The sequence below is a fragment of the Melopsittacus undulatus genome, chromosome 9, assembly GCF_012275295.1.
Source record: "Melopsittacus undulatus isolate bMelUnd1 chromosome 9, bMelUnd1.mat.Z, whole genome shotgun sequence".
Lineage (NCBI taxonomy): Eukaryota > Metazoa > Chordata > Aves > Psittaciformes > Psittaculidae > Melopsittacus > Melopsittacus undulatus.
The window spans coordinates 20,335,779-20,358,722 of record NC_047535.1 but is presented as its reverse complement, the minus strand read 5'-3'; the positions used below and the strand labels follow the sequence as shown (position 1 = coordinate 20,358,722).

General features: G+C 39.2%; 1 protein-coding gene across 1 annotated transcript in view; it reads right to left on the bottom strand.

Annotated features, from left to right (window-relative positions):
• Positions 1-22,944, bottom strand: part of MYO5A (myosin VA) — a 102,980-nt gene that overhangs the window by 13,493 nt on the left and 66,543 nt on the right. The window contains exons 17-31 of the mRNA XM_034065880.1: positions 22,652-22,738; positions 22,447-22,555; positions 20,731-20,942; positions 19,648-19,804; positions 15,933-16,172; positions 15,180-15,428; positions 13,977-14,070; positions 13,136-13,284; positions 12,437-12,550; positions 10,228-10,371; positions 9,376-9,429; positions 8,441-8,668; positions 5,677-5,777; positions 5,039-5,119; positions 2,971-3,169 (exon numbers count right to left, since the gene is read on the bottom strand). Coding sequence (XP_033921771.1) covers positions 2,971-3,169; positions 5,039-5,119; positions 5,677-5,777; positions 8,441-8,668; positions 9,376-9,429; positions 10,228-10,371; positions 12,437-12,550; positions 13,136-13,284; positions 13,977-14,070; positions 15,180-15,428; positions 15,933-16,172; positions 19,648-19,804; positions 20,731-20,942; positions 22,447-22,555; positions 22,652-22,738 — 2,218 coding nt within the window. The remainder of the gene's footprint in view (positions 1-2,970; positions 3,170-5,038; positions 5,120-5,676; positions 5,778-8,440; positions 8,669-9,375; positions 9,430-10,227; positions 10,372-12,436; positions 12,551-13,135; positions 13,285-13,976; positions 14,071-15,179; positions 15,429-15,932; positions 16,173-19,647; positions 19,805-20,730; positions 20,943-22,446; positions 22,556-22,651; positions 22,739-22,944) is intronic.

Here is a 22,944-nt window from a genome sequence, read left to right as displayed (position 1 = left end):
TCTTGCATCTTTTTCTTCTGCACCTGAATAAAACCTAGCACCCAGAAGTCCTACTCTTGCAATAAACCTGTATTTTTCCTTCAAAGGAGCACTCCCCAGAAATCTATCTTCTAATAATTCTGTGACCTGTGGTAGTGCATTCATAAAATAATCATGTAACTAAAAAAGGGGAAGTAAATCTAAAGGAAGCAAAACCTCAAGCTCAAAAAAAACCCTGAGCCATTCCAGAGTAAGGGTTGGAAAGCAGCTTAAAAGAAAAGTGCTCTTTCATAAGCATGATTCTTCCTGGCACTGATAAGGGACTATGAGCTCCTTGCATCAAAAGCATCATCTGGGAAACAACATCTCCCCTAAAATACTGAAAAATATAATTGCAACAACTTAGAATTAGGTAGAAGTTGCTCTTAATCATGTAGGAAAGAGTTTGCAACCTAATATAATATACCTGAGCAGCAAAATACTAGGCTTGTTGGAAGAACAGAACTGAGGCCACGCTTCACTTTAAAAGCAGTGTTCAATTTTGCAACAGAAGTTCTGTTAATAACACAATATACTTTTGTCAGATACAACAATTTCCCCTGAAATTAGTAAAAATTATGTCCAAGTCCAACAGACTGTTTCAAATGCATCAGTGAAGGAATATGGCTTCTGAACAACAAGTATGTGAAGGGGAATAAAGTTCTTACTGTGGTTCGTCTAAACAAATTGAACAGATTTCACATCTCTTAAGATTTAGATTATCATAAATTATATTCTTACAAGCTTGCATATGGTGTTATCTTTAATATTATATGGTGTTATCTTCAATATGATTATGGAAATACTCTTTCCAATTTTATCCTACATAATTTTACTTTTTTTTAAATATATTTGAAGGTTATGTACTTGATTCTGATATTTATTCACTGCATATGTCAGCAACTGTAAAGAGATTCATGAACAAATTCAGGCTATGACTGGACTGCTGGCATTATTCACTTTGATAAGTTTCCATATGACCAAGCTGAACTGAAATTAAATGCACCGAAGTTTTAAAGCAAGGAGTGGTCCTAAAAATTGAGAATCTTTTGCATCATGTGCATCTCTTTCAGGGCAGCATTAAGTACTATTCAGAAAGAAACTGCTTTGCTCATAGTGCAAGACTTATATTAGTAACAAAACTATGCATCAAAAAGAGAGACAGATTACAACAAAGGACACTAAGACTAACAAAAAAAAGCAGTGAGGGAAGTAATTGGCATCGTGAAGCTCTCTGCAGGGGATTTCCTTTGAAAGGGAGAAAGGGAGGCAGCCTGCTTTTCAATTAGTGCTCCAGAAACAGCAAACGAGACAACAGAGAAACAGGGTTCACGTGATCTACATACAATCATCCGTTTGTAAAGTGAAATCCGGTACAATTGATACTTCTTGGGATCATCTGCATACAATTCCTCATAAAACTGCAAAAATAGGTACAGGATTGTTTTTTCCCCTCCCTTGAGACACTGACACTTCAGTAAGCACTACATAAATTAAATCAGAGTACAGGATCCATAAGGTCTAATATTTAGGTAGTTGCGTCCTTAGTTGTGGTGCTCAGATCAGCCTCTCCCAGGGAGAAGCTGATGTAGATCAGTTGCAGATGTTTTAAAAATGGGCAGTGCTAATATTGTGAAGGCCTGGAATATAACTTTTGTGAGAACCCAGCCAGGACATTTGCTTATGCTAATCAAGAAGGGATTGCAGTGAATACTGCCATTCTAGTATCTCATCTGGAAAGCCTGTAAATTATTTCCACTCTAGGGCTAGGAGTGCAAAAGCAGCATATACCTGACCTGAAGTGGACTTGCAATACTCAAACTTCAGAAATGAAATACAAAGGAATGAGTCTATATTTAATGAGTAAAATTACATTCACTGTATTTGAAAATAAAGAGAACTCCTCTGCAACGTAATTACGTGACTGTGTGTTGTCTTGGGAACGCAGAATGCGATGAGTAGGTCTCTGGAGGGAAAAAAAGACTAAAAATGATAACATATGACTAAGCAGCGGGAGGGAGCTGTCAAAGACAGAAACATTCACCATTTACCTTTGCCAGTGGGAGACAGCTGCTGCTGAAGGCAAACTTATACTTGCAATTAGTTTTTTAACATCTATTAGATGAATTATCTGATGTTTTCCTCAAAACCTTTGGTACTAAACCAAGTAACTTCTATAACATGCATAAGCAGGAAAGACTACACTTTGGAATGCTTAGAGGAAGCACTGACACTCAGAGCTAAGATTTTTCTTCCTGAAGTAGCATGGTTCCTTTTACCAATAAACAGTGATAAACCAGTAACATTCATGGCATACATAATAAAACATAATGACATGGACTCTGGAAAATTTCACCATAAAAGAACTAGCCTGCACATGAAGAATATACTCCTTTGCAGGGAAAGGTAAGGAGTTTCATCCCACCTTTCCTTCATACAAAAATGTGCACTAAACAAGGAATACCAGTTATTATCTAAGTGACTTCTAACCAAGTTTCTTTTTCTGAAACTACTTTATCTGCAAAACATACTGAATAGCTGGAGCTCATAACAGCCAATAATCTGTGTAGCTTCAGGAAAGGGGGAAGAAAAGTGGCACTGATAATTGGAAGAACTATGTCAGAGTGAAATAAACAAACTAACATATTTCAAAGGAAACACCACTACTTGGCACTAATATTTTTTGACCTCCCTGGTATCAGGATTCTATTTAGTGATGATTGAACTCGTCAGTTGAAAGCTGGGATCCATGAGCTTTCTTCATGCCACAAACTTCAAGCAAATTCCCTGAAACATTATTACTTCATCAGCAAGTCCATTACCTTACCTACAAAGAACCCACTACACTTACACGATTTGTTTGCAGGTTGCCATCTGATAACTGGTAAGAACTTACAGGTACAGCAAGTCTGCAAGTCCCCTCTCCTGCTCTTGCAGCATCATTTTCCTTACCAAGTTCTCATTGGTCAGCCGGGTGATCTCATGCTGTAAACTGGCTTCAATGCGGGCCTCTGGAGGCAGCTGCAGATTCTGTGCTAGGAGCTGCTGCTGGCGATTGTTTTCCTCCTTCAGACTTTGGATTTCACCTCGCAGTGATTCCAGCTCGTTCTCGTGGCTCTTCTTCTGCGACTGAAGCTGAGACTCCAGCAGCCTAAAGTTGAGCAACAGTTGCGTGAACACACTTAGAAAGTCACATCCCCAATTCTCAGAGGGAGTGTAAAGCTTTAGCTGCTGCTCAGGAACAATTAGCCAGGGCTTGCAAAGGAAAATGAAAAAGGCAGAGTACTCTTTAAACCCTTCAGTATGCCTTCTAATTAAATTAAGCTTGCATGATCAAAAAGAGGAGAGAAACTAATTGTGACACTGCTTTGCATTTCCCCTGTGATTGAACACATACTCTGTGTGGTGCCACTGAGAACATGTGGCAATAAATGTAATGGTAAATCACAGCATATTGTCACTGCTTTTAAAGGGGTTTTAAAGAGGTTTTACCTCTCATCTGATCAAACTGTGTAAGATGAAGATGACACTGTTGGCTTAAGCTAGGACCCTGCAATATTAAAGGAAAATCTTTCTAGAGTTAACTCTCTTCAGTCAGAAACCATGTAATTGAAAGCACACATAATATATTTTTATATTTAAGCCAAAATTTACAGAGGGTTGTCATTAGTGCACAAAAGGTTAACAACAGAACCAAACCCAGGACTGGGATCTGGCAGCTCTATTTTACCCTCACCACTGACTCGCTTTTTCCCCTTGGGCACCTCATGTCTCAAATTCTTCTCATGTGAAATGGGGATAACACGTACCAGCCTCCTTCCGAGCAGTGCTGTGGGGATCTACTCTGCTTGCAAGGCACTGTCCAAGTGCTCTGACTCATTTCATACATACACATACACAGGAAATGACATTACTAGTGACTACTAGTGTTCAATTAGACAACCTTCCAGGGTTTAAATATGCATAAGGCAGGCACATGTATTAGTAACCAGACTGATCAAGCACGCAAGAGCAAATAGTCATTTACCTGCATTTCTCTGACGTTTAATATAAAGGTTCTTGTCTCTACAGTGCTAGGACAAGAAACGAGAGGCACAGAGCCAACACTCACACCCTGCTCTGCAGAACACTTGCTCTAAGTTAGATCTTCACAGGCTGATGAAACAATGTTAGGTGTAGAATTTGTTAGCAGAAGAAAAAGAAAGACTTTCATTAGTAGCATTCATTACCAAATACCTCCTTCTGTAGTTTCTGCAACCAAATGTGTATACTGAAGATGATCAGCACTGCTGATCCATTGAATAGGTTGCCAGAAACCATTCTGGAAGTCTGGGACACACATATGGATATGGGCTGTGCACACAGAGCCAGAACTGCATTTCATATCAAGGCAAATCTTGCCCATTGCATGGCCAGCATGCAGTCTGCAGAGATTGCAGTGAGTGCACTGAGGCTTGAACAGCCCCACAATGAACTTGTTGATTGGTTATTTTGTGTCTTACATTTTGAATCTGACATGGAGAAAGAACGTTAAGTTTCCTGATGTTGAGCCATACCAAGGAGAGTAAGACCTGTAACTATTTGAAAGTCAAGAGTAGGCTGAAGCCACTCAAATGATAGTTTTATGATTACTAAAATGACTGTACTTCTTTGGCCTGAAAAACTGTATGGGACATGAATTTTGATACCTGACAGAAAGGCAGACAAATAATACAAACTACAAATTTTTTCCCATTATGGAGCTTCTGGTATTTTACTGTCTGTTTTTGTACAAGTAGTCTTATGAATTATGTAATAGATGCTGCACCATCTTAACTTTTTAAATTACAAAACTTGGCAAGTAGAAAGTTTTGGGGACTAAGTTTGAGGAAACACTTCAATTTGTATAATTTCTGGTGAATATTTTTCTGTTAAAGCAATAGAAATGCTGTAGCAAAAGCAAACCCATAGCAAGGGGCATAGTTAGCTAGAAAAGAAGATGCAAATGAAGAAAAAAAACCATTCTGAGAAGTCTGGTAACCTGTTGGCTTGTTTTAACCCTTCATAAACCAGCCAAAGTTCTCCGTCCTCATTCAGCATATGATAGTCTTGGGGAGATTGCCTTTCAAGAAAAGTGTTTAGAAAAAAATACAAGAGAGATGTGATGGTGACGAGATGACATGGTAAGGACATTACACACTAAATTACAGTTACTATAAAAGAGAAACAAAAAAAATGCTCTAGAACAACTTAACAAATTACTTCTCTTGTTTGTATGTATTTCTTCTTTATGACTAAGTTCAGTTGTCAGTGTTAGCCGAACTGGTTACTATGTTGTCACAATAAACCTATTACGAGAGGCTATTGTGACCATTACTGGACAAAAGGTAACAAACCAGCATGGGGCATGGCACCCAGTTTGAGCAATGTAGCAATTAAGGACTAAGAAGACATAAATCCAGGAAGCTTGATTTTGCAGTTCCCCATTGTTTCTTAATCCTTTCAAATATTGCATATAGCAATTTTACTAATCAAATAAAATTATAACTCCAACTAAAAATGTTCTCTAAGTATGTTGACTTTACATGGATGGAACTTAGTGAGTATGACATGTCATACACACACAGTGTGTCAGAGCAGACCCCACCTGATCATATATTAAAGAAAGAGAATCTGTACCTATTTGTTTCCTTCAGTCCAATATATGCCTGTGCTATTTCTCCTTTGTCTTTCATCTTTTGTACATCCTCCAAGAGGATTGTAGCATCTGTCATGGTATTCTGGAAAAAGAATGATGATTTCCAGGTTAAATTTAACCATGTAATCGTTCTCTGAATCCATGTTTTCACCACTTACCCATATGGAACACTAACCCTTGAGCAGCTACATTAAAATTATAGTGTGGGTACCTGAGGAGGAGGCTAGTCCATAATTTCTATGTCCCCTTGGTGTATCTCTTAAAAGGAATGTATACAACATAGTCAGCTATCAGTCTAATAAGCAGGTACATGTGTTAACCTCTTCTCATTTGTTCACTATGTAAAATAAATTTCATGAAATGATGAATGTGCATTTTATTTCACATTATCAGGAACATGAAATTGAAGAAACGTAATATAGCAAGCTTAATTCTATTAATATTTCTTAAACACAGCATTACATGTAGTCTTTCAAATCTCATAAATAAGGTCTATTCCTCACTTCATATATTTTAAATACCCTGGCAAAGCAGGAAATAGTTTACAAAGGCTGGAGATTTCTTAAGTTAAATGCCATCATAATACCATTTTGTTTCAGTTCTGAATGCTTTCTATGGCACTTCTGCTTCTTCTTCAGTAAACTTGAAATACTCAACAGATGTTTACAGGCACCTTGGCCAGTGTGATCTGAGTCACTGCTGTGGAATAATTACAGTGCAACCACAGGACTCTGATAAACATAAGACATGGAATTCTGAATTTTCTTTTTGACTTATAAAACAATCAAATTCTGTTTTCCTGAGTAAAATTTTGCAGAATATTCCCAGTAAGAACTTTGTAGACATAGATTTTGGAGCCTAGGTCTCTATGCCTACTACGATTCATGTTAACTAATATGAAAAACCAATCAAATATATGAGCTTCTCAAAGAATTATTCCCAACATCCTTATAAGAGCCTTGTGATTTTTCTCCTATTATTTTATTACACAGTAAAACCGCTCTACCCCCCCGCCACTCTATAAAGCTTTAGCAATCTGAACACATTTATTATTTTTGGGCTGATAGAAAAAATGCCGATTACTCTTGTACCTTCAAGAATACCCCACTCGTTGTAGTTCTAGTATCTGAATTAACAGCCTTCATTTAGAGTTAGTTCAGTTTCTCATACTCCTAAATATTATGTATTCAACTATGTTTTCTAATAAAATATTCAGCAATTCCTCTCTACAGATCACAGTGTGAGTCCTCAGTGTTTGTGACATGCCAAGGATAACAAACATGTAAAATAAGGTAGTTCTGCATACCACAGACCTTTTTTTGGGTGAAATTTGTGAATTTTGCAAGTTAACAGAGATCTGATTCCTGACTTAGAGTGCTGTTTACTCCCCAGACACACTACAGCATAAACTGATTGAGCCGACTAGACCAGTTCCTGAATCTTTCCTTTCACGTTCTGGTGACCATAAACCAACAGTTCAAAATTGTTAAATTTGCTTCAAGTAACTTCTTGTGCATGGAGTGGGAAAATGGGGATGAGGGGGCATGAGAAAGGTTTTTCAATAACAGCAAAGTAAAGTGCAAGAACAACCTCAAATACATGGAAGCTACTTATGAGAGGCAGGGAAATGACAGCTCAAGTATTGCTGAGGGTTTTTTTTTTTAGCACATAACAGTTCTGATTTATAACTGTAGAAGAAAATATGTACCTTATCCTCCTGGCAATCAAATTGGTAGGCAAGAAAGAAGAAAAACAAATAATTTAAAAACAAATCTGTCTGTGCTGCAGCTGTCCAACCAAACAAGCAGAAGCGATCTGCAAATTGGCTGTTAGCCAAACCACAGGTCACCTTCATATCCCCTCATAACTGCTCAAAAAACAACACTCGTATCCCACCATTGCTGAGAATAAGTTATTCAAGGATTTAATATTCAAGTATTTTTTTAAATGCTCTAATATTACAGAAAAATTACTTTCATTTTCTTCATCAGAAATCATTTAAAACAAAATACGTACACCTACATGCATCACAGACTTTCAATTCATTTAGGGCAAATATAAACATAACTTTGCAGTAGCAAAGGAAAGATGACATATCTGTTCATTCCTTGCTGTGGTTATGAAACACTAAATTACTCAGATCAGTGGAAATGACTAATTCCTGGATTCACATGATACCTTTCCAGGTTGAATAACTTCCATTTTCAAAGCTTTTGCTTCCCTAAATATGTCACCAGAATGAGAGCTTTTTAGAAGATGTGAATTTCAGTGGTGGTAATCTACTCTTCCCAACAAAACCATGTAGCACCTTCTAGAAGAAATCACCCTTGTAGCTCCCTACTGGGCTATTAAAACAATTCTGGACAAGTACTGTAAATTTTTCAGTCAAATTACACACTTACTAGAGAAATGATACTGCTCCAAATGAGAATCATTTTTGCACTGTTAAAGGAGTCTGGGGAGATTCTGGCTAGATCATGAGTATCTGCCAGTTTGGTGTGATCAACATGGTATCTTTACATGAATGCTGGTACCAACACAAAACTGGTATTGGTTTATGAATAGAATCTCCCAATGGGGACCGCCGCAATCTGTGCACTAATGATGGATCACTGGGTTACGCTTACAAAGGCTTTCAAATCCTGACCATTTTTTCTGCTGTTTTAAGCATGCTGTTACACTAAATAAAGCATGTCAGTGATGGAACGTAACATTACTACACAGTGCATCCACTAACTTATTTACCTTGGGTTGAATAGCCTCTTTCTGGCTAACAAGCTGAGACCTCAGAATGAGGACTTCTTCCTTGCGTACTTCAAGCTCTTCACTTACTGAAGTCAGCTGATCCAGGAGGACTCTATAGGCAGGGGCACCAGGGGCAGTTACCTCTGGAGATCGTGTTTCTGTGAGGGCCTTCTGCAACTCATTTAGCTCATTCTTCAGTTTTTTATTCTCAGACTCAAGTTCTTGACGCTGCAAGAAAGGGACAATTCTGTCAAGCAGCAATATTCAAGCCACAGGTACAAACCTTACAAAACAATCTATACTCAATCTACGCAGATAGAAATGGTAAAAACAATGAATAACTGCAACAAATCAATGAATCTCTCCTGTATCCCTGGCCTCTGGTCTGCGGTGAATAGTACCTGGGAAGATTTCACTAACAGGGCTAACCTTTTGTCTGAAGTGCAAAATTGGAACACATAACACATACACATGTATCATACAGATTTGATAGGAAAAAAATACCAATTTTTACAATATGGTTCACAACAAATAGTGGTCGGGAGGCTGACAAGATTCTCCAGCTCTCAGTGATATTAGGAAATAGTTTTAGTTTTAGTGGTCTAACGTATGCAGTAATTTAAACAATGTGTGTGGAAAAGAGGGCCACGTTTATCACTGTGGTTTTGTTCACATTAAATTGCAAGCTGTGCTAAGTGTTTCAGTAGAAAACAACTCCTGTTTCAGGAAGCCTTTTTGTTCTGCAGCCTCAGTGACACATTCTATGCCACAAAAAGAGCAATGTTACAGTAAGATGATTGCTGGGGAATCTTTGTTCTCGTTTCTTCAGCTAATATTATGAAACAGAGGGGCTGATGTCATTTTCTGTGCCAGCACATACAATTAGTAGCAATATTCTTACTAGAAAATAACAGAAACCTCCTTTTTAGAATTACCTTGAGAGATTCATACTCCAGCTCTGCACCTCTCATTGGAGGCCTTTCCTCCTCCTGCGAAAGAATAAAGACAAATAAGTAAATATCCAACCCTTTCTATTCTTTAATTTAGTTGAGGCAGGAAAAAGAAAGGGAGCTGTAATTATTTTCCTATAAAACTGGCAAACACTCATTCTGGTACTGCTGAGTGCTTTAGTTTGAATATTGGCATCATCTCCTTTCACTTACTTATGAGTTCATGACACATAATTGGTTAATATAAATAAAATCATGTATAAATCACACTGCTGTCACTGGCAACGAAGCAGAGCAGGATGAATCCCAGGATGCTCAAGAAATTCACTGGTAGAAGAGTAGTAAGATACAATTGCCAAAACTGGTTTCATACATTTATAAGTATTTAAGGAGACCAAATCAGAGGAGAATTTGAAATAAAATCTGCTAAACATGTCTAATCCCAGGACTTTGGCTTTGCATCCTGATTGAAACACTTCTTATTCTGCCTAAAAAGAACATTTACTTATTCTCCCCATCATTAAGTATATTTCTATATTACTATTCCTTAATAAAAGCAATAAATTAATTAATAAAAAAAAGTTAGGTGTTTTTTTTTTCCTCTAAGTGAAGTCCCAGTCACTTTGTTCCTGTTAATTTCCCTCAGAGCATAGCAAGGACCTTGGAAAACTAAATAACCACTTCCTAGTAGTAAGCACCAGGCATAAAACACGTTGTTAAATAAAGCAAGTACTAGAGGAAGATAAGGATTTGGTAAAAGCCAGTCAGCATTCACACAGCTACTATTTCACAAGAAGGGATACTCTGGTGTCAGCATTTGATCAGCTAGGAGTCCACCTTAGCTTTAGCACGGAGAGCCTGCTCTTCCTTTCTGTCCAGTTCATCCTGCAGGGATTGCTTTTCTTGCTCCAGCTCTGTAACCCGTTTCTGCAGCTTGAGGAACAGAGACATGTCCAATGGTGCCTTTTTCTCACTTGGTTCCTGCTTTAGAAAGAACAGGAGGAAGTCAAGAAGTATCCCCCTTCCACACCACGAGGAAGCACTACAGTGAGTAAAGATGGGAAACAGACTGGGGAAAGAGAGGAACACAGAAATGTTACTTGATTCTGAGGCTTGACTAGAGGCATCTAAAATATTTCATCAGCTATCAAATGCTATTTTAAAAAAGGATCTACTACTATAAAACATCTAAGCCTAAAGCCCAGTAAAAGAAAGCACTAGAGACTACCTAACAGATAGGATGTCTATAACTAAGCATACCTTTTATTCTTACTTGTTTGGAGGGGAAAGGAGAAAAATAAAGTCTGTGGTTAGACTCACCTGGAAACAACTGTAAACAGAGGTGCTTTTTGCAGTTTTAAATTATTTCTACAGCTAAATTCTGAATTCTTCAGCTACAGAGAAATCTCTCCACTGACTGCAGATTTACAGGGATGTGGCAAAAACCCAGGTATCAGAAGATATATTTTATGCCTTTTGTTCATTTACCACACTAATGATACAGTGTGTTCTGAGCCTAACCACTGGCTTTTTCACTATTTTCTGGGCAAGGACCAGAGTTTGCAATCCAAAGGTCCACCAGAAATTGTCCATCAGCCATTTTGTACTTTATGTAGCAAGAAGATCAAAGCATTTACTGTGAACTGCAGCATAAAATTTTGAAGCCTAGAAAAGAAGCTAGAAAATTAATATTAATGACTGTAGCAGAGAAGCAAGCACAGCCATTTCCACTTCGTCTCCTTTTACTGCTAAGGGGAAGAGTCATAAACCACACCAACAGCTCAGGAAAAAGAAGACTCTTAGTTTTCTGGCTTTATTGGTTTGCATTGAGATGGACCCTGTTTTTAAATGTGGTTTTGTATCACTAATCTATATTGTTAGTCTAGAGTCAAACTTGAGTTTGAAATCTTAAGGGGTTAAACAAATACAGATTTAATCTTCTCAGTGCTGCATTTATTCACACTCTTGGGTGACTTATCCCAAAACCCCAAACTGGCTCTAGACCAGCAATTCAGTCAGTCTATCGGCCAAAAGCAAAGATGACATTTGGCTCATATGTGAAAACCTATCGCATACAGTTGCACTGTCCTTTTCCTGATTAACCATGAAGGTAGCAACATCTTTCTGAAACAATTACGTAAGGTAAAAAAAGTAAGTGGGAAGGCAAATCATGAAAGACTCTGCATACAGTATGTGTCAGCATCAAGCGCCAGGGTTTTTGCATCCATAGTAGAAAATAATGTTCTGTAGAAGCTTTCAAAACCAGTAATGACAGCCTGTAAAAAGCAACTGTGGAGATAACTAACCTAGACAGAGGGCAAATGGATTGAGCTGTGCAATGGCTCACAGTTAAGAAGATCTCTAGAGTGCACAGAAAAAGCTTTGCGTCTGTAAACTGCCAAGCACAGCCAGACCACCAACCTGACAGCTCACTGCTGTGCTGGCACTCCCAGCTCTGTAGGAGAGGCCAAAAGGAGGAGTTATCTTGGAAAATATTAAGCAATGGCTTGGAGTTGCAGCACAAATTATTCATTATTATTATTATTCATTAGCTGAATCAAGAGAGTCATCTTTCTGAAGATTTTTAAATATCCTGGGATTTGCATCACTGTTTATACAAAGGGTAGTACAGTCGTGGAGTTACATTCAACTCTTGGCTTGCCATTTTTAATCCTAGAATATACAGCACACAGACTGCTCAGGAATCTCTGTTTTTTTGAATTCCTACTTTGTGTTGAAAAAGTGATTGTGCTTACAAACACTGGCAAGCAAATGTTTTACAGATGCAAATCAAGAGGACGGCCAAACACCTAGTCTATGTCTTCTGTAATACAGAAGAATTCAAAGCATACTTTCACAAAGCCTTTTTACATAGAACCATTAATAACTAGAGAATGAACTGTTTTCAAAAAAGTAAATGGGAAAAGTTGGATTAAAGCATTAGATATCTAAGGATATGGTGTTCACACACATATGAGACAAAGAGACAGGAATGAGTTCAAACATGGATCAACGAAAAGTTGTGGGGGTTTTTTTCTAACATTACCTCCATCCTCACTGGTAAGTCTTCTGCTTCTGTGATCTCAGAGCTAAAAGTATATTCAGATTCATTGCTACTGTGAGTGGAATCCGTTCTTTTGTGTCCAGGCTTGGGGATGCTCTGGAGTGCAAACAAAACAAATTAATACAGCTATACGTTTTTCCCTGCAACTGTGTCTTCACAGAAATAAAAACCAGCTCTTATTTCACAGCTATCAAAATTTGTAATGGAAGATTTTTTGATTCTAGTCTGTCATTCCACTAAAGCCTACAAGATGTAGTCCTCAATCAAATCTATGGAGGCAGGTCAGATCCCATACTATCAAGTATTGCTGCAGAATCAAGCACAATGCAGCATTTTGTGGGAAAGACAAGATCAGTTTACAGGAAGCACAGGCACAATTCTCTAACTTCGACATTATACTGAAGAATAGTTTTTCTTCCCACCACATAAAATATTCCTAGAACTACTTAAAATTTAACACTGGATGTGATACAAACCAACCCAGTACATGTGAATAACTTCAGGGCAAAATAAGGGTGGACAGCTAATCTAATTAATCAGTATTTAAAAGGAAATATTCTCTTTTCAGGTACAAGTCACCACCACTTAGCTGACAACAGAATAAGTTACTAACTTATACTACTAGCTTCTGCATGAACACATTTGTGAACAGCTTTTGATTTCTCACATTTAGCCACTTACCACCATTAAGTTCATTTCATCCTTAAGATCATCATACCGCTCCTCCAAACGGCTGAACTCATTCAGCAGGTTCTGGTACCGTAAGCGCTCATCATTCAGATCTAGCTCTAGTTGTTTCGTTTCCTCCACTAGCTTCTTTTCCATTATCTCTGCCATGGAGAAGAGGAATCCAAAGTGAGAACTCTACTTCTACCTACCACGCAGTGCATCAGTACTGGAGGTACAGGCATGTGTCTGCTCCAGGAACACAGATGGTGAAACAGTGCTGTTTGAAGCTGGTGTTTGGTGTTTGTGCTTCTTTAGGTAAATATCAAGCCAAATATATGAAAAACCAACACATTATTGGGGTAATCACAGAAAGGTTCAATCAGCCAAGTTAGATACTCTGCTAATACCTTGCATTAGTAATTCCAGGAGGAAGGAAGAAGGGGCTCTTGCCCAGTGTAGCATCATGTAGAAAACAAAATCTGAAATGCTTTATGCCTCAAGCACACTGACCCTCCTCATCACAGCTGCATCCATCATAGCCTTCGCATCTGTCTACATAGTCACAGCAGCTAGAAGAGCTTCTGTAGACTGTTTTAAATATTAGAGCCCCTTTTAAAAAGGTGAAACACTTTATAACACTCATCCTCACCAAAAAGGCCCCAGACCCTTAGGACTTCAAGGAAATTCAAACAGTAAGTAATCCTGATGCTTGTGAGTTCTTAGGACAAAGAAATTAAACCATTAAACTAAACAGGAATGCAAACTACGGTAAATTCACCCAATCTATGCAGTAGAGTGTTGCTGTACAATGTAATAGGAAGTAGAAAACCTGAGTGAAGAGAACAGAACCAACCTGTTATTTCCCTTGCCTGGTCATGGATGCGGCGGTTTAGCTCCTCCTTTTCTGTTTTCAGTAATGTGTTCTGCTCTTTCAACTCTGATACCAGCTACAGAGATAACAAAAATAGTTGACTCAAAATGCAGATAAGTTTTCACCAGTAGTTCTAATAGCAACAACATCCTTGCAGTAAGAGTTCCAAAACTCCAACTTCTCTTCAGAGAACGAAATCAGTGAACTAAGTTATGACATCTCATTTGTCAAATTACATTACTTAAATACGTCCCACTGCAAATTCCCCTGTATGTTCTGCACTCCGTTGATCAGATGCCAAAACTGCCTTGAACCTTCAACTCCATAGTGTCATATTTTTCAGTAAAGTCACAAAGATGCAACTGATTTCTTGAATAGAAATATTCCTAAAATAGGAACAAATTTGGTAGTTCTGTTGTATAATCCATTGCATTGAGTAACACCATAATCTAACATCTTGCTTCCACCCAAAAGCTGTGCCATTTTAACTGTGCCCAGCTTTGCCAGTTACTCATTTGTTTCTGATTATGGTTACTATGCATTCACTTTGCTTAGTCAAGTAATATTTTTCCTTATGTTCATCTAATCTTGAAATGTATTACTGCGCAACACAGAATGATGGAATGGCTCTTCCAATATTCAAAACTTGCACTGCTATCAGCAAGTAATCTTGACAGGAAACAACCTGCTTGATATGTTCATGACTGAAGCGAAGGTAAGAAGTTAGTCAAAACGTGTGGAAATAGACTGTGCACGCATACATGTGTTTAATAGGCTGATTGTTTAAATTAGGTAGGATATAAGCAGGTACCTTTGAATACTGTGCATGGGACAGATTTCTGATATACATGTGTAATCTCCCTAGCTAGACAAAATGATTTTATGAATGCCCTACCCCTGCCTAATTGAAGAAGCTTAAGTATTTGAATTTGCAAATACTTTCAATATCAAAATCTTAATAGCTTGAATACATATATTTACATACACGATACAGATTTGGTATATTCTTTTACCATAGATGTAGTTATTTAGGTATCAAGCCTGTTTAGGATTGACAGGTATAACATTACTTGAAAACACAGTAGAAATACCATCCACACAACTGAAGCAATTAAGCCCAGGCAAAACCTGAGTGGACACCAGGCCTCTATAAATCTTCTCATCCATCTGAGACTGCATACTTGCCTGCTCAGTTTCATGTTTGTACTTGTCTGCCCATTCCTCAATGGTCTTCTTCTCAGACTGAGTTTGGTGCAGCTCCTTCCGCAGCTTGGCAATCTCCTCCTGAAGGCTGAGGACACGGTTGGTCGCATTCTTCGCTTCTTCCTCACTCATCCGAAGCCTTTCCACATCACTCCGCAGCTTCTCTGTCTCTGTACTGTATGTGATCTCCAGGTTGCTCAGCTTCTCCATCAGAGATTTGTACTCTTTGTTCTTTGCAAAACACAACACAGACACAGCAGCTGTTGGAGAAGTTCTCACTTATGGGAGCCTTCTAGCTCTTTACAGAATATACCCAGACAGGCAAAAGAGGAGCTTCCCCACTGGTTTTGCAGAATTGCTTAATGAGGTGACAGAACAGTCCAGCCCCTAAGCCTGCACATTAACATTCCAAACTAAAATCAGACAGGGAGCCCACATACATACATACATCAAACATGATCACCTCAACTTCCCCTTAAACTGAGCAACTGATGTCCTTCCAATGAACCACTGATGTTAAGAGAGCAGATGTTTTCTCTCAGCACTGCTGACATCCACAAACAGATGCTTTACTGTTCTAGTTCTACTGTGGCCTCCCTTTCCCTTCTATCAATGCTCTTCAGCAGAAAAGAGAACTGGTATTTTACAATGAAAACTCAATGCATTCTTCTGTGAATGGTCACAGTGCTACCAAGAAAGTATCTGAACATGTTCCTGAGGCAAGGGAGCTTTTACCTGCTCATCAATTTTTCGCTGCAGCTGCATGATCTTGTTCTCCAAGCCAATGTGAAGCTTCTTGTAGCGTTCTACAGAGCGGGCCTCTATCTTCAGTTTCTTTAGCTCCCTCTTGGCCATCATGCGCCGGTAACAGCATTGCAAGTAAACAATTGCCTTCAAGGTCCTATGGTAGCACACTCGAGCCAGCCAGCCTCTTAAATGCTTCTGAATAATAATAGACTTGTGCTCCCGGAGCATCTACAGTGAAGAAAAAACACCACCGGGGATATTAGAGTTTCAAACTACACCTGCTCAGTTAAACAGACTGCATAATGAGAGGTTTGAAGATGATGTACACAGAGACACCTTAGCCTGAAAAGAGAAACCTCTGGTGAAGGCTAATAAGTAATACGGAATCCATTTAAATAAAAAAGGTGAGAAAAAGAAGACAGGAATAAAGATGACAGGGAATAAAATGAAAAGGAACCAGAAGGAAAAACATGGAAAGAAAGAACTGGAGGCACACTGAAGAACCAGGCATTCCTTTATACTGATGTCAGATCCAAGCTAATTACAAAAATATATGGTACTGTTGGCAACATTACAAATACAATCTTTTTTTTTGTTTGTTTGTTTTTACTGCATGTTTTATCTTGAAACATCTTAGAATCATTGACATATGTAGTGTAGGATACAACAGTTTTAAAACTGCCACACTTGATAGGCAATGCAGATAGATACTAGAACCCAGAGTCAATTGTAGCAGCTGTTCCCAACAGCAACCTTACTCCAGCTGCCAGCTGACTGAACTACGGTTCCAGTCAGTTTTCCCTACTGGGAAAAATCTCCATTTGTTCTAATCAGAAATTTTGTATTGTAATATTTCTAACTTATTTCATGGCATAAATTTCAACTATTGCTTTGAAGTGTAAAAAAAAAAATAAAACATTAAAAAAGATAATTTTATATGAAAACCAGTGCAGAATGCCAGCAACCCCCATCAGTGTGTCAGCCACAAACTTACACTAGGAAGAGTCTACTATTTTTTGGATCCTTCACCCACTGATTCAATGAGAGATCCCCCAGGTGTGAAGCACCTGAGTCCCGGCAGACCACAGGTATGCTCAGAAAGGCTGCCCAAACCCACCAAGCTTCTAGGACTCTGAGAACATTACAGTTCACTTAATAAAGCTTCTGCAAATTAAATAATGTATTCTAAAGAACAAAACTACTTAATATTTTATGTTACTTCTTGGATTTGATAGTTTAAAGATCATATGCAGCTCACATTCTTACACTGATTTACCACAAAGCTGGTGAGACAAACCAGTAGGGTAACAACAATTTTGTTTTCTTTTATACCTCTTAGAAAATGAAATGTGTTAGAAGCATTACATTTACAGAACAACGAAGTTGAAATGTTCATTGGCAAAGTGACAAGATTATAAGACACACACACTTTCTCCCTTAGCCTTTATTTCTGAAGAGATCTGAAATACCAGTACTCAGTTAAACAGCACACTGAGGTAAGAAAATACCTCTCTCAGAAGTACAGCAAGTTCAAAAGCCAAAGTCCTTGTGACAGCATGTCACGCAGTTAGCACTCCTGCTTCCTTCTTACATGGTTCCTGGAATACTCCTTCAGGTTACCCATGGATGCCCGAGCAGCTCGAATGCAAGTAGGTTTCAACAACATTTTCACCCCAAGTTTGAAAGCAGCAAATCCCATTCAAATACCTCCATCGTGCAGGACTGGTCTTCATCTGCCAGTGAATTCTCACACCCATGGAATCCAGTGAGGAATCCCGCCACTCCAGGGTGAGAGGATCAGGAAAGTTTCTTAATTTACCAGGTATTTTCCAGGAAAGCTCATGTAAAAGCTATGGAGTAACTCAACTCCTTGCTAAGCTGAGAAGCTCATTACAATGTCTTGGGAGAAGCTTTCCCCAGGATGTGCGAAATAGATGATTTCAAATTCCTTGTATTAGCCACATACCTGCAACACATGACCTCTCTTCTAACAACAACAGGTACCTTTCACAATCCTACTGAACAACACATGTACCCTACATTACTTACAGAGTCACAGCTCAGCCCAAGTGTGCTGTCATGGGGCAACCTTTCAGTTTCACTCATTTGCAATCAGCGTGAACTGCAGCACAACCGTGTTTACCTTCCCACAGCACACAGAGCCCGTGCTGCTCTCTCTGGCCACGCCTGTAGCTCAGCTTTAATATAATCCATTTTAGAAGGACAATGTATACACAGCACACTGCAGGGGCACTTGTCAGAACTTCACATTTTACCACAGTGAACAATTCACTGCTCAAGGGGGATAATCCCTTGACAGGCACATCTGCCCACCCCTTACAGGGTCCCCTTCAGAAATCTACCATCGCTAGTAAGAGCGAATATAACAGGTTCATAAAACTCTGTCTACAGGACAGATGGGGTGGGTATCACTCATGAGACTAACTTCAGGCATAGACAATCATCTCCTGTTTTCCTAAGGATGGCTTTTAGTCCACATATTACTGTGACCCATGTCTCACTTTGTCACATCTGTCAGATCACTGTTAAAAATGCATCTTGTATAACCTCACAACACAAAATATCATCTGTAATGACAAAAATGCCAAGAATTCCAATAAAAAGGCAAACAGATACCTGCACAAAAGAACAGCCAAGTCTTAGGACTTAAAAATTCTTATCAGGATTACTTGTTTTCAGACTTTTTGGTTTGTGTTACAATGCTGTAATTTAGACACATTCACACATGACTAAGCAGACAAGTTTAATACAAAGGGAAAATAAACAGAAGCTTCAAATGTAAAAGAGAAACATGTGGAAGCATTGGTTGGCTTTTGGTTATTTTCCTCCAACATCTACTTGCTTGGGAAAAAAAAAACCTGAACTCTTCTGGCTAATTTTTCAGTGAAATATAGGCTGCCTTTTGAGCCTTGTTAAAACAATTAGTAGACAAAAGTGTCATGAAACATATTGGCATTTTGTAGTTTAACCATCTGAATCATAATTTTGTTTCCAGCCCTGTAACCACTAATTTTTCAATTGAATTTTTATTTTTTTATCAAGCATAATCAGGAAAATTCTATCAATATCACTAGGACAAGGTTATATTGATTGCTTTCCCAAACAAAACCAACAAGATACTAAGCAAACAAACAAGCCCACAGCCATGCTTAAGTTTTAATCTCCTATTTTTTGTTCATATCTCTTTACTGACATTAATCTCCTCCAGTATCTTACATCGGCTATTTTGGAACCACTGAAATTAGGGATGGAACAGGAACAGTAGTGCATCACATACATGTATCAATGTGAGCAACACTGATTCAGACTCACAGAGGCACATTCATGCAAGGCTATTCTCAGTATTTAATTACCTCAACACTCCATGTAACAAATGAAAAAGTAAGAAATGCTGTAAATCTCTGCTAGATTCTCCACTGACTACACTGAAAGTCTAGGTATGTCCGTATCAGATGACAATGTGAATATCTCTAAAATGACAAGTTCACTGATTGCAGTTATCAGATCTTTCTTATTTGTAGGTGCTGCCCTTCAGTCCATGCTGTGATACTTTGTTTGTGCATTATGTGTAACAGCAGGCACACAAATAATTCAGGTTTTCAGGGGAACAGCCCAGCACAGCTTCATCCTGAAGGTATGAGGAGATAAAGCTAGAGAGAAGAAGTAAACCATGATTTCTTACCATTTGGTACTTGTTCCTGGCCATGTAACCTCTCAAGAGAGCCTGAAGAGCAATAGTAGCAGCTCGCATGCATTGGTATCTTTTGCGGACCACATACATGCGCTGGAACTTCTGAATAGTGATGGCAGCCTGTGTTCTCCGGAGGAAATTGGCATAGCTAAGCAAGAAAAAGATTACAAACACCACCTGTAATTATTTCCAGTGCTTGAATCCTATTGTTTTTACAACCTGTAACTTTACCCTCTTCCTCAAGAGCCACATTTTCTACTTCCATTTCTTCCTAATGCTGTCAGTGATGCAGCATGTTTACTTGCTATCCTACCATATGGCAGTACAATAGCAAATTATGAGAAACCTTGCGAGGTTTTATGGGGAAATGTTTTCACTTCCTCCAAGAACTGTGCTATAGAACTGATAAGATAAACTCAGCTTCTCATCACCTTTTCTCCAGCTTTAAAGCTATTTCCACTATGCTGCTTTCCAGATCTCCTCTTTTAACCTCAACTTTCAGAAAATGTTTGCTTGTTCCTGGTGCTCTCAGCAAGACAATTACAAATCATCTTGACAGAAGCCTCTTTCCGAAGGTTGATTCTTAGTCTTCATAACCACCCACCTTGCCTTTAAACCTGTACTTCTACCCTTTTCTCTGACCCATCCACAGCAATCTCAGGAGTCAATCCAAAGGATGCTTATTGATGTATCTCCCTTCACTGCTACACTCTAGATGAGGAATGGCTTCTCCAGCAGGACTGTCAGACCCATATGAGAGGGCACAAGGAAACTGGACAATAAGGACTCAGCCAAGAGTGCTGCTTTACCTCACCTGCAACATATCTACTTGTACTGTGCTCTTGCAATGACATACTGTTCATAGCATCATACAGTTAGGGTGCTACTGTCCTCTCAGGAAGTTCAAAAGCAGGCAGGACAGACACATTCACATTGAATTTCCTTAATTTCTCTGGAAAACTGTTTCCTCTCAGCCAGTACAGGAAGGAGAGAACAAACGTATCACATCTAAATGTCCTACTTAAAGGGATCTGAATTGAGGCTACTGTGGGTTTTCCCAAGAGCATTGCTTACCATCGTGCTTGGTACCCTCTGACATATCTCTGAATGGTGATGGCAGCCTTCCTCATACGCACGTACTTCTTGCGCATCAACCAGCCTCGGATCGTCTTTTGAATGCGGATGCAGGCAGCTCTCAACTTATCTGCCCTTATTTTTTCCAGATAGGCCACTTGACCAGCCCGGAAAAATATTTTTGTCTTACCAAACTGGTACTTATCCTTGTCCTATTTTCAGAGGTAAAAAGAGGATCAGTTACAGCATAAAGTGTTAGAGCATCAAAAAAGGCATGAAGGGCTAAATGAAAGTACAGTTAGCAAAGAGGCAAAATTATCTGTGTAATATTTCAAGTAAACCTAGACTTAAATTAAGTAGAGGAGGAGAGTATTTTCTCTGTATGATTCTGTTAATAAACTAATAAAACAAGGCCACAAATATGGCCTAACTGAATAACCGAGATTTTTGCTCACAAAGACTGTAAGAGACGTGAAAGGCTATAGGAGGTTATGAAGAGGCACAGAGGATGAAAGCAATACAGCCAATGCACATATACAGTTTCCTACTTAAATAGAAGATGACACCTTTGAACGGTCCATCTTCAGCCATATGACACAAACAAAACAGCTGTGGCTTCAAACGTGTATGCACCATCTACTGCTCCAGGACTAAGCCAGAACAAAGCATCTTGCTGCTCCTCAAACACAGCTGAAATTTCAAAACCAAACCAGAAAGAGAATACTCTATCACTACAGGCTGTAGTACTCCTTGGAGGGAAAAACAGAATACATCAGAGTACATTGAAAAAAAACCTATTTTGTTCATTGTCTGATGTTAAAAGGAACAGCAGTTAAAGAGCTAAAGCTTAGGATACACTTGACACTATACATTAACACTATAAATGCAGACACATACATACAATCAGGAGACTAGCTAAGTCCACCCAATGACACAGAATTTAAGGACCTAAGTCCCAGCCTACCTGCACAGTATTTTTTTGTTTCCATAAACATCCTCACATAGACATTGCACTATGGCAAGGTAAGTGCTCTTGCTTTTGTATCTTCAGAAAACTTTGTCTATTTCTCTTCCTAACTGACACTTCTGACTAAGTCTCAGTTTACCACCTTCTACTGGGAATCGGCTGTAACTCTCTCTGGAATCTGCCTACCCTCCACTGTTCATCAGTCCATAAGAAATCCCAAGAAACACATCAGTTCAGGTGCAGCACCAATGTGGTGTGGATGGTGGTGTAGTGAATGGTGGTGTGGATGTCATAGCCTGGGAATGTAGGGCTGCAACTGGGGGTAGGAGGCAAAGCAGGAGGCTACTGAGACAGGAGGATAGCCATGGTGCTAAGCAGGGAGACAATGTCACGAGGATGAAAGGAGTGAAAGAGGCTGACTTTGGTACATGAGCACAGAGAAGCAATGTGAAAGACACAAACACCTACACAGACAGAAACACCTCCGCATTAGAAAACCCCCAGATAACTATACCTTTCCTAAGGTGTGGTTAATGCACCTTGCCATTAAGCGAGATAAGGTTCACCCTCAACCCACTCACACAAAACAAATCACTGTCTTCCTTTCCTGAGATACATTGGGCAATTCTACAGTTCCTGTACTAATAAAATGGGTTAGTACTGTGTAGAAGTACTAGAATAGTGTGGCTATGAGCAATGCTATCTTTACTCCTTCAGATTCCGAATGCTGACAGTACTAAGTCTAGTACCAGAATCAGCTTCTCCAGGACATTTTTACACGTCTGCTTTCGGTCACCAAGGACATCTCTCTGCTTCATCAGAACACGGTAACGGCTGAAGAACTCCTGGTATGTCCACCTGCCCCCAGAACACATGACAGTGTCAGTCCCAGCAATGAATAATTCTCTTAAGAAGAACTGCAGGAGAAAGCAGTCTAAAAAGCAGCAAGTGTACCTGGAGGGGAAGCCAGCTGCACTGATTCGGATGGTCTCCAGGACACCACAAGCTCTCAGCTGCTGCACTGCCCGCTTTTCATCAAATCTACATAGGAATAAAAAGAGCCTGTGGGTATGGGACCAGTTTTGCATTACAGGGACCTGCGGCCCTGAGCACACCTAGGACAGGAGTGGCAGACAGGGGGAGCAGGGGTGGGATGGGATGGGTGGTTAACATGTCTGGCCAGTGCTTCTGCAACTCGGTGACAACAGAGGACAGCCTGACTGCTGCAGGCTGCTCATCCTGGCCTG